Source organism: Haliotis rubra, unplaced genomic scaffold (assembly GCF_003918875.1).
Source record: "Haliotis rubra isolate DU_JTF1 unplaced genomic scaffold, ASM391887v1 Scf33, whole genome shotgun sequence".
In the NCBI taxonomy this organism is placed as follows: domain Eukaryota; kingdom Metazoa; phylum Mollusca; class Gastropoda; order Lepetellida; family Haliotidae; genus Haliotis; species Haliotis rubra.
Window position 1 is genome coordinate 2250817 of NW_025767002.1, and position 20796 is coordinate 2271612.

The 20796-nt window shown below is 39.0% G+C and overlaps 1 protein-coding gene and 1 long non-coding RNA gene across 2 annotated transcripts in view; one reads left to right on the forward strand and one right to left on the reverse strand.

Moving 5' to 3' along the window:
• The first annotated feature begins 3491 nt into the window (after positions 1-3491).
• Positions 3492-18821, forward strand: LOC124284163. Its single transcript, XR_006900483.1, has 3 exons — positions 3492-3617; positions 3715-3721; positions 18811-18821. It is a non-coding gene; the product is annotated as an uncharacterized LOC124284163 (long non-coding RNA).
• Positions 3634-20796, reverse strand: part of LOC124284160 (glutamate receptor ionotropic, NMDA 2B-like) — a 37242-nt gene continuing 20079 nt past the window's right edge. Inside the window, exons 6-11 of the mRNA XM_046720224.1 lie at positions 17274-17494; positions 12527-12687; positions 10373-10554; positions 9695-9957; positions 7432-7595; positions 3634-6290 (exon numbers count right to left, since the gene is read on the reverse strand). Coding sequence (XP_046576180.1) covers positions 6029-6290; positions 7432-7595; positions 9695-9957; positions 10373-10554; positions 12527-12687; positions 17274-17494 — 1253 coding nt within the window. The 3' untranslated portion in view covers positions 3634-6028. The remainder of the gene's footprint in view (positions 6291-7431; positions 7596-9694; positions 9958-10372; positions 10555-12526; positions 12688-17273; positions 17495-20796) is intronic.

Sequence of the window (20796 nt, forward strand, 5' to 3'; positions counted from 1 at the left end):
GTTTTATGGTAGATATATGCGTAGATCGTGTCCAAATGTGACACACTTGCTACCCAGATGATGAACATAGTATGTACCCTGTACTGAATTGTTCGCATCAACATCTATCTTGCGTAAAGGTGTTTAATCAGGGCGCTAGCATTAAAGACCTTAGTGTGGATTACGCAGTTGTATGGTGGATAAACGCGTAGAACATGTCCAATGACACACACGCTACTCAATTTATATACATAGTATGTACACCGTATTGAGATCACATCAACATCTAACTTGTTGTAAGGTTATTAATCAGGGCTCCAGCATTAGCTACCTACATGATGTCCGATGCAATTCCCAATTTGGTTTGCATCATATGTTCTCATGTGAACAATTGAGCTGGTTTGCATGTGTTTGTGACTGGTGGAAACGCATAAAGGTATGCTAATAGTTCACGAACAACGTGAGTCATCCTTGTGTGATGGACATTCATAAACACCTGTTTCTGATGCAGTCGGAATCGGACAAAGGACAGGCAACAGGTGAGTTTGCAGCCATCAAGTAGTTGAGAAGACGCAGGATGAGATAAAGGGTGAGTTAGACAGGTGTGAGGAGGAGAGCATATTCTCACATTCGTTAAAAGCAGATATAGACATGAGATCCTTCGTGCCAAGAAGGAATTTCAGATTTTACATGAGAGATAGACGGTGAGATACCAGTGATTATAAAAATGAGAAAGAGCATGTTTATCTTATCACAGGTTACACATCGTCTAGATATGTGTTCTCCGTGGTGTTGCGCGATATGTGGCGCTTTCTGCCAAGTTTCAGGAACTGCCGACGGAAAAATAAGGCGTATTGTATTCTATATAGTTGTTTTAGGGTCTCGAGTGAATCTCTTTTTCAGGATTGCCAACGGCATAAATAACCAAACCTGATACGTCCCTGAGAAACAAATGTCATGTTGACGTGATTTCCGAAACTCAAATGTTTCCCTGCAATGCTGACTGAACATAAAACCTAACACTTGTGTTCTCAGCACGACCTTGACTAGGGAACCCCTGCGAGCTGTGGGGAAAGAGCTCATGACTGGAGATCCCAAGGTCGATGACTCGATCCCCGTCCAGGGCATGCCAAAAGACGTTAAAAGGCGAAACTTGTTGCAAAGCCTGTCCTCCCGCATTAGGGGAATAAAATAAGAACAGGTTGGACCGGACTAAGAGTAATGTGTCTGAGTGGGGTATCCAGTTCCTCCGCGACATGGTATCTCAGTGAGCTGGCACCATAAATCCATTTAGTGCAAGCAGACACACAGAGAGACACACACGCGCGCACACACAAACACACACACATGTACGTCTTTCGCTCGTCACGGGTTCGATTCCACACACGGGTACAATGAGTGAAGTTCAATTCTGGTGTCCCCAGCGGTGATATTGCTAAAAGCGGCACAAATCAGTCACTCAACATGACCAAATGAGTAGGTTTAACTTATAGATACCTTGTGGAGGTGTAGCTAGCTTAAATGTAGTGTCAAGAAAATATTTTTGTAGTAGTTAAAATATCATTCTTCTCATCACTCATTGAAACCTGTTTGCGTTTTGTAAAATGTGCCACAGGAGAAAAGGACCATGCAACATAAGACAGATGGATTTGTTATCATCCTTTCTGTAAAATGAGGGTAAAACTTAAATCTCCCATGCAACGCAGGAAAATACATTTGATGAAAAGCTGCGGTTTTACTCAAACGATTCCACGGTAGCTAAAGCCCTATACAAAGTCGTAGGCTCAAATCCCTGATGTCTTTTGATATCCTTATTCTATCAGCACTGTTTTACGCCAGTGTGAATCACGAGACGGGTAAACTAGATGCTAACGACATTAAACCATATCAACAACAGACCCACAGACTGGGTTCTCTGCGCTCTCTCGTGTAAACTATGTGGTGGTGTAAAATGTTGCATCTTGTAAATCGTACCAAAGGGTGAAGACGACCATGCAAAGTACGACAGGTGACCTATAACACAATTTAATAAGCAGAGTTAACCACAAAGGCCAGCAATATTCCAGCTATGTGACAGCTGTCTGTAATAATCGAGTTTGGCCCAGACAATCCAATGATCAACATCATGAGCATCGAGCTACGCAATTGGGATACGATGACATATGTCAACTACTTGTATGTTCCTGTATCAAGTAGCGATCACATGGTGGATGGAATATATAAACGAAGCATTATCATCATTGATAACCATCAACGCTCGTGGTCACTACTGGAAAGCGATATATTACCATGTACAGGTATTGCATTTCCCACCGGTGGGGCAGGATACTCTGACTTTGGGCAAAAACCTTGTATCATTTTTACGTGCCTGCGGTTCATGAGAACCTTGTCGGTATCGTATAATGAAGTTTGCTTTCATGATCATGGAACGGTTTTTGGTCTAGAAATGATTTTAGTAGGCTTTTTAGTTGGGTTACCATGTAGGTACACAATAGACCTTTCCATGCCTTGGACCATGGGACCAAGTTCAAGTGACCCGTAGTGGGTAATCAGTACATTTTGTCTAATTTAGTAGTGTTCGTGTACAAGACACGTTTGAAGTTGTGAAAAAGTATGCAAAATTCCACATCGTGACGTAAAACTACCTTACCTTTATTGGCAGATAAAATTCATTTGTTTGTATTGATTTCATTGTAAACATGAGATATAAAGTGAGTGAGTAAGTTAAAATTTAACTGACTGACTGAGTTTGGTTTTACGCCGCTTTTAGCAATATTCCAGCAATATCACGGCGGGGGACACCAGAAATTGGCTTTCACTCATTGTATAAAATTTAACGACACATGGGCAATATTGCAGCCATATCGTGACGAAAACAGTATATATCAATATTCAAATCAATAAATGTATGACGTAAAAACCCTGTCATCGAAGGACAGTTAAAATACTAGAGTATCACAGCTATATAAAATAGTACAAAATAAAAACGGGCTATAGATCACCAACAACCGAAGGTAGATCACCATACTAGGGACCATGGGATATAGAAATACAATATATTTTATATACCTCGTTTTGAAAAAAACAAAACAGATTTATATAATTTTATAAATGAACTATTGATAACTAGCAATGTCCAGTCTATCATTGAAACCAATATTATTGTATACCTCTCCTCATTGGCTTGTACACTACATGTCCCCAGTTAGTGTAAGGGAGACAATCACCCATACGTATGTTCGACTGAGTACTCTCCCATACAAAAGTCACAATGCTTCATCACAAAAAGACGGCATACAACTTTCAATACATTTTATTTCAAGGAATGGCTTCTGTAAAAAAGAACATATTCGTCAGGCAGATCAACGACATGTCCATGTATCTGAACGCTATAGGAAAACGTCTCATTATGGAATCGCAGGGTAGATACAGACATATTGTAATATGGCCTTTTAATGACTGATCAGTAATGTCTGATCACCATAATAATTGTTTTATACTTTTTATAACTTTAGTGGTACAAAGGTTGCCCTATAGAATATTCATCAAGTAATGTTGATTCTTTGGCCAAGGAAAATGAAATATTATGGAAGCGTGTAATAATATATACATGTGTGTGTGTGTGTGTGTGTGTGTGTGTGTGTGTGTGTGTGTGTGTGTGTGTGTGTGTGTGTGTGTGTGTGTGTGTGTGTGTGTGTGTGTGTGTGTGTGTGTGTGTGTGTCTGTCTGCGAAAGTTTGAATGTAAATGATATTTAACTGACACGGGACTGACTAGATGTCTTAGTCTAATGACCTGTCATATTCCTACTGTTTATATCTCCCTCAGTGCCACATTTTTCCCTGAAGAAAATACCCCCAACGTGAAAGGATTACTTTGCCATTTAATGCCACAGGTGGTGATACTTGCATCACGATATAATCAGCTTAGACGTATACAGTGCAGTGCCTTTGCTTTGATGTGTCTGGCTTTCCTTAGCTCGCCAGATACTATAAGATGGGACAAAAGAAACTAGTTCCTACAGTCGTTAGATAACAAATAAATGTTTTTTGAAATACCTATTGTGGATCTACCTATATTAGGACTATTGTCTTACGAAGCCATCATTCTACTAAAAGTGTTTTTCCTTTTACGCTCTATGTTACAATATTCATTGAAAATTACGAACATTCAGTAAGCATACTTATGAAAAAGGTAATAGAATGATCAAGAATAGAATAAGTTAGGCACCGGTCATTTCAGCTCTCGGTCCCGAGAAACAAACCCCATAAAAAAGCAGTCATGCTCCATTTACCAAAAAATGAATACTATACATTGTATATAGACACACGTGTTAAAGAAGTTGTAAACAAGTAAACATATGACGTAGAATGTATTCAATCCAACCAGTACACTCACAATAATTAGGTGTCCGCAGAACCCTAAAAATGTACATCGGGCCAACATTGCACAGGAATCCATGTTTCCAATTGCCAAAAACATGGAATATCTAGTTCCAATCTTGTCAAAAAGCAACGAACATATTCTACAGTTGTACTAAACGAAATCATCTACCTTACAGTCAAACACCTTACACTTGTGTCGAACGTATTGTTGTCTCGAAGTAAAAGCTTCGTCTTTATGCATACATTATCTAGTCATTACTTTCCGGCTGTGTCGAACCTCGTATAACCCGATTTATTTACGTAGGTACCTTACAGTTCGAGACAAGGGTGTTTGACTGAACGTACTACGTCCCTCCGGACATTGGACACCAAGTTTGGCTTTAAACCAAGCACGAACATACATGAATACTAGGCAGGTAAAGTGATCCGTTCCTATAAGATAACACTCATTAACAAAGGTGCCACCATACAAGAATATACGTACATACAAATGATGCATTCATACGCAAGACGCAAAATTGTATGTACAAACTGTGGGCACCGACCAATAAAAGCGTCTCTCCATGAAAATACGACTGTCTGGCAAATGCAAAAACATCAAAACATTATGAATCTGAAGCACAATGATTTATGTACATTAAGGAAGCTCAGATAAGCATTATTGCATTGAATTATATTGACAAAAAGTACTATAAGTAGCGCGTTCACTTTTATCGAGCTTCGGCACTGCTAAATGAAACTACCACTCTCTGTTTCCTACTGTTGGGCGCAGTGATATGCTTTCGTGACGGATGATATGTGCAAGTTTGTCGATGATGCCACAAAATCACTCTGTTAACATTCTGAAAACATGCAAAGCTTTTGCATTCAATATTAAAGCAAAATATACATCATTCAACTGCGTTTTGGTGAAATTAAAATTCAACTTTAAGTGTTCCCTTGATATGGGAATATTAAGGCTTTTCCTGTAGGTCTTTGTGATTTGTTCTCTGCAATGTGCAATGACGTTTGACGTCAATCTCCGCTTTGGATCTCTGGGGCATACGACGGGGAAACGAGTTTCGAAACGGATAGTTGGTTAGTCAACATAGTGTTGTTTAAAAATAAACAAACGAAAACAGCGTTCGTGCACAAATTCATTTTCATGTTCCCATAGCTTGACAAGAATAACAGATACCTATTAAAAGGGACAAGGAAATTTGGAGCTGAGTGTTCATCGTTGACATGGAATCGTCAAGGTTGTCCCCGATGTTATTGGGCTGTCCTTGTAACGCTTCAGTGTTAAGCATGGGAAACAGGAACAAAGTAAACTAAGCCTTAAATAAACCCCAGGTGCCATTGTCTTATATTTAAATATCAGAGGGTTTCAATGTCGACATGTTATCGTTACACAGACTAAACATTACAAAAGGGTTTCTATGGGTACATTGCCAGATACGTCATGTGAGATGATGTAGGCTTTATTGACTGGAAGACAAGGTGTTATTTAAACATTTCATGTTGGTATATTGTCATTTGAGCTTTCTTATGTCCATGTTTTATAACATTTGAATGTCCACGTGGATGCAAATGGAAACAGTATGCATGCAGAAGCTCCTTTGAAGAAACACGTGAGACAACCAACACGAATGTCAGCTATCATATCAACATTTCAACCGAATGAATTCATATGACGCTCTCTCGCTCGCACTCATCCTGAAGAAGCTTCATCAGTTCGTCCCTGACCTTCTCAACCTGTGTGACGTCACTTCCTTTTGTGTCAGCGTCATCTTGACGACGCCTTGGCTTCTGTTCAGATGCACCTTCAACGTGTATTTCCTCAGCATTCCCCGGTAATGGAGTGTTCGTGTTGGCTGGACTTTGGTTCTGATGATCTTCTGACTCAAATCTCCACACACATCTATCTTCTTTCTGCTGTTTTAAATGTCTATGAATTCCAAAACATACAAACATAAGAATATTATTAGTGTGTACTTATAATATATATATAAGGTAGGCGGATTACTCTTAAAATAACGAGGAGACTAAACTGATTATTTGAAGTATATAAGTAGGTTTACAAAAGTAGCATTTCATGTAGACAATGCATTATCAAGTATCAGCTGTCTCTAAGGGATGGTTCATTAACGTATTACAATGTAATATTCACACCAAGAATCGGTTTGACCTGATGAAATAGAATTATGCAGTCTAGACTATCTACATACTTCTATATGTATGACATTTTCTCTACGGGGATCGTGACAAGAGCTAATTATACCAGAACTTTGCGTTCCTGTGTTATATTCTTGTGTGAAATGAGTCGCGCAGTCATGAGTATAAACACCGGCCATCCATTAAATATTGAATTCCTCCTGTTCAAATTCGGAGGTAATAGTCTATTAGAGACATGTATGTTACTGGGTAACCTTTTACTTAAGTGTTCCTTATGCCAAAGCCTGGGTTCTAATAACGAAATAAACCATTCTGCATCTTCCAAGTCACAAGAGTATTTGACAACGTAAGTGATATACTTTTACGCCGCTTATGTCGGGCGCAACGATGTTCCCACAAGACCATGTGAGCAATCGACGAGACTACTCATTGTCAGATATTGAAAAGACAAAATTGACGCAATGCCTATTCAATAATGCTTAGTAATTTGCAATCAAGTCATTTCAAACAACAAGACAATACGAAATGCACATAACTGGAAACTGCAATAACTAACATAGTTAAAGGTTCTGTTGTCCTTTTACATATGGTTCTGTTCTAAATGGGGCGGTGGGGTAGCCTAATGGTTAAAGCGTTGGCTCGTCACGCCGAAGACCCGGGTTCGAATCCCCACATTGGCACAATGTGTGAAGCCCATTTCTGGTGGGCCCCGCCGTGATGTTGCTGGAATATTGCTAAAAGGGGCGTAAAACCAAACTGAGTCAGTCTGTTCTAAATGTTCCTCTACTGATTCATGTAATATGAATTCAGTCTGTTACATTGTATGCTCACATTATACAAAGTATTGCAAATTTTATAAATTACCATAGGAAAAATAAATTTAGGCAGTGACGCAGGTTTCCATGGCAACTTACGAAATTAGTGTCTGTAGTTTGTCCACCTTTCCCAGTGCTGCATCCAGCTCATGTTGTACCTCCCAAAACTGGGCCTGGCATGTTCTGTCTGTGCAGCGATGTCGTTTGTGGACGTCAATTGCCTTGGTCACATACTGTTTGAATGTGAGAGATCGCCCCATGCTCTGTGGCAAGACAATTATTTGTAAATTACAGTAAACGATACTGATAATGGCTGGATTTAGATTTAAACGAAACCTTTATCGTTGGAGACATGCGCACCGCAGCTTCATTGCTAGCCAATCACTTTCCCAAAACCTTCAAGAACTGATTATTCTCACGGTTTCATTATCTAAATTGTGTAAGCCTGTTCTCACGGGGTTAATTATTTGCGAATCCAGTGAGATAGATATTCGGATATAAATGCTATTGTATATTTAAAATAGTAATAGCAGTTATGATGATTATGAGTGAGTGAGTTACTATTTAACGTCGCATCGGCAATATCGCAGCCATATCGTGACGAAAACAATTTATACAATAAAAAGTGAAATTGAAATGGAATATATGTACGTTATAAAAGCCTGTCGACGAAGGACAGTAAAACAACTAGAATATCACAATTACAACTAAAACTAGTGTGGAGAGTTAAAACTGATAGCACTATTTGGACAATACAATATAAAAACTGGCTATAGATCGCCAACAACAGAAGGTAGATCACCATACCAGGGACCATGGGGACTTACAGTACCTTAGCTACCTGTGATGATTATGACAGGCAACAAAGCTTGAAATAACTTAAGCCTTGATACATTTTTTCTTTAAATGCGGTCTATAAACTAAGCAGATAGTATAACAAAAGAACGGATCGACTTAAGTTGAAATGAAAAACAGACAATAGAAACTTTAGTGGTTCATCCTTATCCAAGTTAATACCACTTCACATTCAGGTTCAAGGCAATTGAAAACGTCAACGGTAGATACTAACCAGTCAAAAATATCTGATTCCATTACGTATACATGGAGTACTTATATGACACCCGATCGGTCCTCATGCCAATCACACTATTTTCAATTACTGAGTATGTCATTTTTTCGCTGTTTTGGACAATGTGTACATCAGATTAGGAGTAGTAAACAAGACGTGTATACTGCTGTTGTGATTTCATACCACCTGCATGTACATCATAAATGTATGTACAAAACAGAAGTAAAGGAACCGTTGTGTTAATTTGAGTTAATCTTGAGACTATATTGTCTGGTTACTTCCATGTCATGGCCGCCTGTACAGTTTGGGAAACGTACATTAATCTGGCAGGCATGCAGTATCGTATGAGATTCACAAGACTGACAAAGGTTCATTCAACTGGAAAACAAACAGTCTCATATGCAACTCACTAGACTGTCAAGGGCACATTCAACTCGCAAACAAACCAGTATGGTAACAAATTCACTAGACCTGTAAGGACACATCCTACCTGTACACACACCTCTATGATAAGATACCCATGATACTTACAGGGGCATGTTCAACATGCAGTGACCTGTATCATATGAAACCACTAGACCAACAAAGGCACGCTCCATAAGCAGAGAAACCAATATCATCTTAAACTCACTAGAATGACAACAGAACATTCAATTAGCAAGCAAACTGTTTCAAATGAAACAACTAGACCGACAAAGGCACATTCCATAAGCAAACAAAACCAACATCATAAAGTCACTAGGCTGAAAAGGGCACATTCAACTACCAAGCAAACGGTTCCATATAAAGCCACTAGACCAACAAAATTCACATTCAACATGCAAGCAAACGGTATCATTTAAACCACTAGACCAACCTAGATACAATCTACAAGCAAACAAGCCAATATCATATGAAACTCAATAGACTGACAAGAACACATTCAATTAACATGCAAACGGTTTCATATGAAACCAATAGACCCACAAAGGCGCATTCCATAAACAAAGAAACCAAAATCATATGAAAATCTCTAGACTGACAAAGGCACATTCAGCTAGCAAGCAAACGGTATCACTTGAAACCAGTATAGACCGACAAAGGCGCATTCAACTGGCAAACAAGCCATTATCATATGAAACTCACAAGACCGACAAAGGCACACTCTACAAGCAAACAAGCCAATATCATATGAAACTCACTAGACTGACAAAGGCACACTCTACAAGCAAACAAGCCAATATGATGTGAAACTCACTACACCGGCAGAGGCACACTCTACAAGCAAACAAGCCAATATCATATGAAACTCACTAGACTGACAAGGGCACAACAGCCACGTTTGTCCCATTCCTTGAGTCTATTCCGACCAAAGCGGAAGTATAGATGTTCCAGGACCACCAAGATCACACCCAAGGCAATACCACCAGCCAAGAATATAAAAGCGCTGGTGAAGTTTCTGATGCCCAGATAGGAACTCTTGGCCCCTTGACCAAAGCCATTTGAATTAGGATCCTTTTTCTTGTTGTTATGACACGCACCAGACAACCAGAACTTCTGAAGTCGCTCCATCTCGCCTACAAGACAATAATTGAAAGAAGTTCTCTTATCACTTGCTTCACAATGCATATTAATTGAAATACACAATGCCATTTTCTGGTTTCAACATATACAACTGAAAGGAATCGGACACAATTGATTCATCACAAAATCACAATAGAGTTTGCAAGAGAAAAACCGGTATAAAAAACGATATAAAATAAGATGAAAAATAAAAATAAAAGATTGAGATATAACATAGAAATGGAAGTAAATACCATAGAAGTGTTCATGTAAGAACATACCAGTACAAAAATATACTTTACCATGACAAAGCAATATATTTATTTTTTGTTTGAAAAATGATTCTAAATGAAGAGATAATTGCCTCCTGTACACCACACCCTGCACTAAAATCTGTCGGAATTATAGTAACTGCGTTAAAATACACACCTTTCTGAGTCAGTCGAAGTATGGCACCATTAACCTTGTCGATCCACTCGGACCCCCTGGGAAAAGCAACTCCATATCCTGTCATAGCTCCCCACTTCCCTACGGTGATGAGACTACACTTCTCGTCCTGTCCAGCCAGATACTCCAACACAGTTGCATCATAGATGAAGGCATGGAGCTGTCTGAGGGGCAAAAGTTGTTGGGGATGTGAGGCATTAACATCGTTCCTGCTCCTTGTGTGTCAGGTAGGTTTGTGTAAGTTAGGACGCAGTTGGCAACCCATTGTACATGTTATCGAAATCCTGACCAGAGCTCACTAACATATTAAGTAAGGCATTTTAAAGTTGAGAGTGGATGTTCATCAGTCGAATAATTACCAACAATACATTATGCAGAAGCATTACCACATTTACATTATAATAGATGTGAAATGTTGATGGAGAATTTGTGTACGACCCAGTCAGGATTCGGGATTAAAACCGGCTCTCAGCATCATATCCTGGTCGTAAGAAGCGGGTAGTGATGCGTGTATGGTTGCCGCATGCTACGCCTATGTCATTAAAAATTGCTTATGAAGATCAAAAGCGAGCAGTCAGTGAAACTGGATGAAAGTTTCATATTCTGAAACACAGACGGGAATTAACCAGTCGTCTTAAATACGACTCATTTAGCTTAGTTGCACCATCACATATGCATAGGCATACTCAATTGTTCACCTGAAAAGAATTCTGTGCAAGTCAAAATAGGATTGCATCGGTGTCCCTAATGCATCACAATTTGATATTTCCTGCACACTTCTATAAAACTTTGTGAATACTTTACTGACGCCTTGAATGTTGTAACCTTGATCGTACAGTTTCTGAGCAAGAATCGTATCTTGGTAAAAGGTACATGATCGATTCTAACTAAAAACGTTGAGAAAGGAACACCAAAAACTGTAGCCGTTGGAATATTGCTCGACATGAAGAGAAAGTTGTTTTACGGAAGGTTGAAATAATCCCTTTTGGCGCAGAAATGTGTGGGGTTTTTTCGTTGACGATAACATGGCAAAATAAGTCAATGTAGAACTACAGCACGGACTGAAAAGGATAGACAGCTAGTGCAGCAGAACATGTTACATCAGGCGAAAACACCCCCAGTACCTTAATGGCCGCGAGACAGCGCTCGCAAAAACGTAATGTGCATTGTTTGATGGCGTGAAGTTCAATTACTGCAAATAGATGGGCAGTGCAATAGCTGGGCATTAAGCTGTAATCAATTTCCGTTTAGCTACAAAACATTACATGTCATCGCCAAACATGCCACTGAGGTAATGTGCCACACAGGTTCCGCTATTTGAAACAAATCTCCGGCAGTCAGCCGAGTATCGTAATGCTGCAGACAAAGTGTTCTTCAAACAATTCGAGAAGATCTGTCCAAGGCTATTATCCCTCTGATGAGTAATGACCAACCACGCACAAGTATTCTCAACGGCTAACGGTACGGCTAACACATCCCCAATGCTGCCAAATGCATACTTAAGCTTCATTTGGACATCGGGATACAATGTGGACTAATTTGCGCATGACGATTCAAGCAAACTTTTGAAATCTTCAAAAGCAATAATTGAGTTCGTGAAGGATCTTTAACAACAGATCATAAAATTCAAATGTAAAAGTAAAAGGTTTCCAAGTTTAAAGGGAAAAAATAAACAAGTATTTTATAAGGCGACAGCACTGTGATCTATATCCTATTTTATTGTATGTGACTTTTCAGTAAAACGCCTTTTCTAAGGATTTTAGGTACAGTTCTCAATTTTACTTAAGATGGAACAGATATATTTTATATTATCAGACCTTTGATAATTAGAGTAATACATAGAGATTTTTTTGCATTTGATTTGATCTGTATTGCATTAAAAATAATGATACATAGCCTTGTCAGATAATCTATATCATCTTAAGATTCAATTTCCTTTTCCTGTTAAATTTAATGTAAAAAAAATGTTCAGCACTACTAAAAATCTTAATTTCCGATTATAATCAATTCAGTATGATCCCAATTATGTTTAGCTTAAGCATACTCAAACAAAGCTCTTGTTAGTACACTAGCTATACTGGATTTCGGGTGGTGTGTGGTGGGGTGAGGATTAGGCTGGGGATGGGGTGGACTCACTTTCGTGTGACCGCCTTGATGCCTTCGGCCACGGACGGTCTGTTGTAGCGTCTCATGTACTGATACATTTCGGGGTCGTTGCTCTTGATGTTCGTCTCTGTGCTGCCATTGGGAATTGTACCGAATTTGAATGGTGGCTTCATCGCCTTCGGGTTTTGGAGCTGGAATAATAGGTTTTTACCATGGATTTATTCATACATCAACATATATGCAGCTTTTGTCCACTGTAGAAAGCATTTGCCGACAGTGCAATCAATACAACGGCAAAACTGTATTAGGAAAGGGAGGTCACGCTGATTACAATTTTGAGTTATCGCCATTGTTTTCGTATTTTTGAAAAAGAGACGTACGTCACCCTGGAATTTGTAGTTGGTCGAAATATAAATTCGCCACATGTAATCAGTAATTTTCAACAGATGTTCTAACATAGATTGTTGTCATCTATCCAACTGTGACTTGCAGATCAGAAACGATGGTTGACAATAATAGGAAACTGATATATCCGTTTTAGGTTCTACTCCATCAAACCGTCACCCCAACATGTTCAACGTGACATTTATAGGTGTGATGTGCATGTGTTTTGCTGTTTTGGGTTTTTCATGTTTTATTGGGTTTTTTTGTTTGGTTTGTTTTTTGTTAGTTTGTTTTTGGGGTTGTTTTTTTTGTTTTGTTGTTGTTGTTGCTTTGTTGTTATTTTGTTTCTGTGTGTGTGTGTTGTGTGTTCGTGCGTGCGTGGATGCGTGTGTGTGTGTGTCACACAAATGATAAAGACGCCAAAACAATAGCATTTAACAAGACACCGAAGGTACTGCACCAGGAGAAGTATTGGATTTGCGATAATTGGAACGATACGATCGCTCCGTGCAGGTGCATTCGTAAGATCATTCCTTGTTTATTCTCTCTGTTAAGCAGAATCATTTGTGCCGGCCCACATACTACCAACGAATGTTAGGCAAACTGCACTTCGAATAAATGCACAGTAACCAGTAACAGATGGTGCCTCAGTACTCACTAACGAAATTGATGTGTTAAGCGCATGCAACCACAAAACATTGTAATTACCACATCTACAAAACCAGTAGGCTTCAGTTTTTGTTTTTCTGTAAGTACTTCTTTATACAACACGGATCTTCGTGGGTTTGAGGAATAAGAATTGAATTCACTTGCCAGGTATTTTACTTCGAGACTACCCAATTACATTAAACATTGAAAATGCAAATCCCTGGGTAGTTTTGAATTTTCGAAGGCGTAATAAAGAGATGCGGATATTATATATGCCTTAAGGAACCATTATTCACAACTGTCTGAAGGCTGATGTGCATCATTTCACTTGTTCACTGGCCCACTTACAAACTTTAGCAATAGTGTGGCTCATGGACAAAGGTTATATCAGGCACGCGTTAAGTCTTCTTTCATAACTGTCAAACAGATACTAACATGGTTCCACTTAATTGTTTATTAGGGAACGAAACCAGCATTTTATTATTAATTTGGATAATAAATTCTTTTCTGAAGCATACACGTTTATGAATGACAACTTCTTGCTTATTGCATAGAGCGACGTTTTGATGTTCTTACACCGTTATCAAGCAAACAAGTTGATAACAAGAAGTTGTCATACAGAAAGTCGTATGCCTCAGTTTTGACCCACCAACTTCTGGAATGCCGATCAAACAACTTGTATTTCGTGAGTGTGACGTTTTTCGATTCTTGTACAGTTGTCAAGCGCCGTTGTCATTCCTGCTTTCCATTAAGTTTGTCTATATTGTACCTCCAAACTCAGCGATTTACCAGCTATATGATACTGTAAATAGTCGAGTCGTGATCAGACAACCCAGGGATTGACATCAGGACCATCAATCGATATGATGACATACTTCAACCCAGGCAGACTCCACGATCCAATTAGTCGCTTCTTACGGCACCCAAATCTTCACTGGTAGTTCGTAGCAATTTTTGTTGGTGAGTACAGTTTCCAAAATCACTGTTATATTTACATTCTGCAGTAAAAATAATTCTCCATACTTTCACTGTAAAACCAGTAGTTCGTATTTTTTTAACTCATTTTGTTGGTGATGCCATATCCATTTACAATATTTTTCAAAACACGATAAACAGTGGACAAAGGGATGCCTGTTCTACTTGAAAAAATCACTGTTATATTTACATTCTGCTGAAAATGTCGTGCTAGCAAGTAAACAAAAAATCACAAACTTTTCGGATTCTCCATACTTGTGTCAACATATACCAATTAAACATATTCCTAAAATTCTTATATTGCAAACCTCTAAACGTATCAGCCTTCATTTACCTCACGTCTTAATAGCTCGACTCTGAGCCTAATCTTAACAGTTCGAAATGTTATTTCGTCTATAAAAGAAAACTGTTTACAAACTCTGTATACAGGATGTACCCGGAAGTAGCATGTAATGCTAGGTGACTGATAAAATATAATATATTTATCCAAAGAATGTTAAAGCCTTTAACTAACCCAATGACCGACAACTGTTGCGATGTACAGTTATGTTAATGTAAAGCACAACCCATGAACTATCGTTTTAACTTTGGTTATCTACTAATTTTGTTACAGTTTCATCACTTACGTTGCTTCTACAATGTGTAGCAGAACGCACGCAGAGTATTTTTCCAAGTACCGTGTGATTACAATTATCGACTACGGGGTAGTACCACTGTGTTGGGACACGTAATATTCACCTTCTACCACTGAATCCCACATGAACAGATGATGTGTCGCTCTATTGATGTATCAATTGAACTCCGAGCTCCTGTCTTGCTCGTAGGTGATGCTTTGCGTGTCCTATCATAGCACATGACAATCTAACACCAGTAAGTGATTATAGTGTATACTCCCGTTCTCTCCCAGTTTCTGTCTAGACTGGGTTTGTAGAGCTGAGCCGCAACACGCAATAACTCCATATACAGGATTTGCACACTCTACATAACAGTATAATATCCAGTATTGAATTATCACCGTACAAGCGTTACTGGCAAAACAGACATTCCTCGAAGATAATATGATTTCGGATGGAGAATACGATAACTGTTTCATCCTAATTGGAAAACTTTTCAAAGTCAATAATAGGAAAAAGTGTTTTGTTGTATATAAGTATCAACTGGTCTTAGACTTCAGGTGATGAGGTGAAATTGGGTTTAACGTCGTGCTTGAGAATATTTCGCTCATATGACCACGTGCATGCGTGTGTATGTGTATGTGCGGCTGCTTGTACTAGCCCTGACTGAAGCTGGTTTTATAGTGCTAGCTCACTGAGATACTCTTAGACTTCAGATGTTAGGAACATTGCGAGTTTCTACATTGTTGATTATTATCGATTCAGTTCTACAGCTGTGTCTTAAGTCAGTTGAATTTTCTTTAAAAAGCTTTAGGTAAATTACCTGTCTATATCAGTTGGTCAAAACGGCAAATCACATGGCTTAATGTATAAAAGATATGTTATTCGTTTAATATGGACAAGGTAGCTGTCTCATTTCATCAAATTCCGAAATTCCAAATTCTACATCACATTCTTTATACATAAAATGAATTTTGTTAAGTTGTTCAAAAAGATTAAATCGTGTCCACGTGTGATTGTATATTATATTCACTTGAAATTCAATGAACCTAGGATTCGATCTGCACGATCAGATTACGATTTCTTCTCAGACATGCAGAGGTATTACTGAAATGTTGTTAGTAAAGGTAAACTCAACCTCCGCTGTGATGATAGTCTAGACATATACCAGTTCACTTCATACCCGCGAAGATCCGGCTTAGGAGATATCGTTTGACAATAATTTTGTACAATGCCCTGACAATGTCGTGAAGAGGCGACTAACAGGATCGGGTGGTCAGCCTCGCTGACTTCGATGATACATATTATCGTATCACAAATTGCGTAGATGATTTTCATGATCACTGGATTGTCTCGTGTCCAGAATCAAATATTATATACAGACCGCCGCTATATAGCTGGAATATTTGCGGCGTTAAACGTGTTGATATAAACATAACAAACAAACAGTCATATTTGTTTTAATCATACCCCGAAGAAGTCATTGGTCTTATCACCAAATCTACAGGCGACTTTCTGCACCAACAAAGGATCGATGTAGATTGAGACAATTGAGGATGTGATTGGATGCGTTTGTGTTAGATTTTCATGTTTTGTTCTTGTACATCCATCAAGTAATCATAACTGACAGTGTCTTTCAACATGTAGTGGTGTCGGTTTAGCATGATGCCTTAGATGCATGCGGGTGACATTTGGCGCGGGACTGTTTTGCAGTATTTAACACCCTGACACAGGAAACCGTCAAGCTATTATTATTGTTTGTTTGTTTCATTGCTGTTCTAAGGATCAAAATGCAATAGCAACTGAATGTTCACTCTTTTACAACAATGACATCGCATTCATTCATTCATTCATTCATTCATTCATTAGCAAAAGTAATGTCAAAAGTCCCCATGGTCCCTAGTTTGGTGATCTACCTTCAGTTGTTGGCGATCTATAGCCAGCTTTTATATTGTATTGTCCAAATAGTGCTATTGGTTTTATTTTTCCACACTAGTTTTAGTTGTAATTGTGATATTCTAGTTGATATTCTGTTTCGGTGTCGACAGGTGTTCTCGTATACGATCCATTTGGTGTGAAATATTTCTCGTCACGATATGGATGAAATACTGTGACGTTAAACACTCACTCACTCGCTCACTCATTCAAATACATACCCTCCAATCCTGGATACCAGACAGGTCGTAGTACTCCTTCTTGGTGATCATGAAGGCCGCAAGGTTGGCGGTGTAGCTGGCCAGGAACACAAGGGCAAACAGAGCCCACATGTTCCCAAGGAAGCGGCTGGAGATACCCCGAGGTGTGTCGGTTGTCACGGCCGCGCTGAACAACATGGCCCAGATCAGCCATAGGGACCGGAACAAAGAGAACTTATGATCTGAAATGACAAGAGCCGTGGGGTCGCCAGACTGCCATACAAACAGAACCTGCTGAAAGGGAACATAGTCCTTCGGGAAGAACGAGGATCCATTAAGGGTTGTTTTTCGTTCCTTTTTCCTTCCATTTTTGGGGCTCAGTGAAAATGTCAAATATTAAAATTGTAAACTTTGAAATATAGGCATCATTCTAAATTTCCTCAAAGTGTATCCACTATCAATCTAGATCTGAGAATAGCTGGCGTAGAAATATTAGAGTACATGTCCTAAGAATCTATATTGTTCTTTCAACGTTAACAGCCGTTATCTATAAATTTTCCGCTGATTATATCCCGAACATTGAAGAGATATATTGAATAAAGTTTAGTTCTTGCTCAAGCAAATCAGTGAGGAGTAGTGAATTTAACGTCGGCAATAAGCCATATCGTTAAGAACATTTGATATTAAAATTAAATATAGTTCTTGTAAAACAACTAGAATATCACATGTATTAAAACTAGTAATTAAATCTAAAATCTATAGGGGAAAACAATGCAATAACTGAAGATGGGGACTTACATTAACCTGCATGGCCTTACACCATCCCTTCAGCCATTATGCCTTATTATGCTCGTTCTTTGTCTCGCACAATGGGATACGGTTCACACGTATCATTCATCACTGAGTTTCCTGCAGAGGAGAACTGTCAACTCCCACATGGGAATTGTAAGGACAATGAAAAATCGCTAACTTTGGAAAAATAAGTTTTCATGAGTCCTACGAGGTATTAGGTATACAATGTACGTTGAAAATTCTTCTTGCTACAACCAGAGAAGATCCAGCTTCGAACTCATCTTCAGCGACCCATGATTGTCAAAGGGCACTAACGGGACATTGTGGTCAGGCTCGCTGACGTTGATACATGTCATCATATCCCATTTGCATAGATCGATGATATCATGTTAATCACTAGTGTGCCTGGTCTAGACTCGATTATTTACAACCTGCAGTCATAAATCTGGAATTTTGCTGAGTGCGACGTTACACAAACAAACAAACAATAACTTTGTTAGACTTATTTGATCACCAATTTCACATTACCAAGACATCTCAAATGGAACACCAAAAATTGTCCCTCTTTAAGCGATCTTTAGCCGCTTTCCGACATCCTGCTATTCATTGCTTTTGCCGTAGTCAGGCGGTGTGTTTTTATGTGGTATAAGAGCTATAGTCTACCTCTCTCAGATAAATTTCACAAAGAGTCTCTTCACATCATTAAAGTTGAAGATTATATTATATAATCGTCCTCAAGTCTTCACTTGTAAGCTCTCTCAGACAGCATATCACATAAACCGGTGTTTTCCACACCACCATTGCTCAGCATAATGGTTCGGAAGTGAAAAACAATTAACTGAAACCCTTTGGATATCTTACTTCAGCTAACCAACCTAACTCTGCGCAGTACATTTCCCCCGCCAATGATAAACTAGTATTTTTTTCACACACCAAAAGAAAGGTCGAAAAGAAAAGGAAATTATCAGTTAGTACCTCCCGCAATTCTCAATTTGTGAGGACGACGTCGTGCCTGACCTTAAGCGTCAACAAAAAATAATCTCCGGAACATCATCTCCTACTCTGATCAATAAAAACACGCAACACAGACAAGTCCACGAGGAGTGAAAAACAAGATCTAACTCTGTGCGTTGTCTTCAGCTGGAACAAACACGATGTATTGTCAAGGATTATATCCAAACGTCGGTGAATATCTGCACTTTTGTAATTGCAAACAGATTATTAACGCACAAAATTTGAGAGCCTAAACGAACACCACAACAAATGCAACTGACCGCCATGTCCGCTCATCCGTTTTCTAGTAAAACTTCCCTATAGCGGTAGTGTTAATTATGAGGATATATTATTACTATCCTCTTGGAAAGTAGGTGCATCGGTGCAGAAATAATTAAACGAGTAGTCTGTCAGCACCAAGTGGCAGTGAAGTCCATTCAACCGGGAAAACAATACTGAGCTACAGTGCCCAGGGGACATTATTCTTCAAGATGGCTTTGAAGAATGGACATCCATAGTCTCGAGGAGCAACGAAAGGGTGGACCATTTCTCTTGCGGTACATATTTTACGTCATATGGCCTAAACGTTTAGATATGTTCACAGGAGAGGTTCAAGTGGCAGCTTGTTCGATGCATTATCTTTGCTGTGTTGACATTAAGAGGTATCTATCTACCTTATCACTTACAGGCATGATATTGACCTTTACGCTTTTATATTCATGCACTTGCATCAATGCAGATACTGACAATGGAAATTGTCAACACGTGTATGTTCATGCACATTTTCTTGAGTCATGACATTAATGAAATGAAACACAACTTTTTACATCATGTGCAACTTATGTCCCGATTATTTTGACTTTCCTTTGACAAAATGCATTTTAAATTTTAACTACCTGCAGTGATTCTGCATGAATAATTCGTTTTCAAACCCTTTTTCGTCAAGGAATTTAATCAGTTTATCATTATATCAAGTGTTTGTGATCAAAACTCCGGGAGCAATTAGCTATTCACAAGCCGTTAGCAGCTACGAAGAGAATTCATTTTTTTCTGTATCCCATCATAACAGAAACTGCTTGTCCATCCATAATGCATTATCATAGGGTTCACCGAAATAATCAACGGTATACGTGATTGACTTCACTTGCTCTGTACGTAAGAAACAATTAAGTAAGGAATGTCCTCAGGGTTACGAATGACACATCAGCGCGGTGTTGAGTTCACGTTCTCCCCTTACTCCACGGCGGCATCATGGATGACATTTGCAGCCCCAACAAGGGACATCGACTGCCAACTCCACAGCTTGAAGTCAGTCCACCTGACACTTTCAACCGAAGGGACTGCCGCTGCCCTACTCTTTACCTGTCTCCCGGGTACGCAAGCCCTAGACATCCTTATCTATTACATCGAGTTACGAGAAATGTATGAAGCTGTATGCTAATGGACACAGTGTTATCTTGCCTTGAAATTCATAACGTTGGAGCTTGTCACCGATCTCTCGATCATTAGGGAGCGATTATTCCTATTCAAATGCATGGTGTTCCTTTGATGGTTAGAATACAGAAGACTTTAACATCTCATTACAATCAACTGAACGGGCTTTCATCGTTAGCATAGTTATTAACTATTCCGATTATTGACAATGAAAGTAAAGTGTAAAATTATCGACTTTCGCAGCAGCGCCCCAATTACTATAGCTGTTTAGCCTTTCTTGCAATTTAGACGAGGTGTGAAATGTCTTGCGCAAACCTAAGATGTC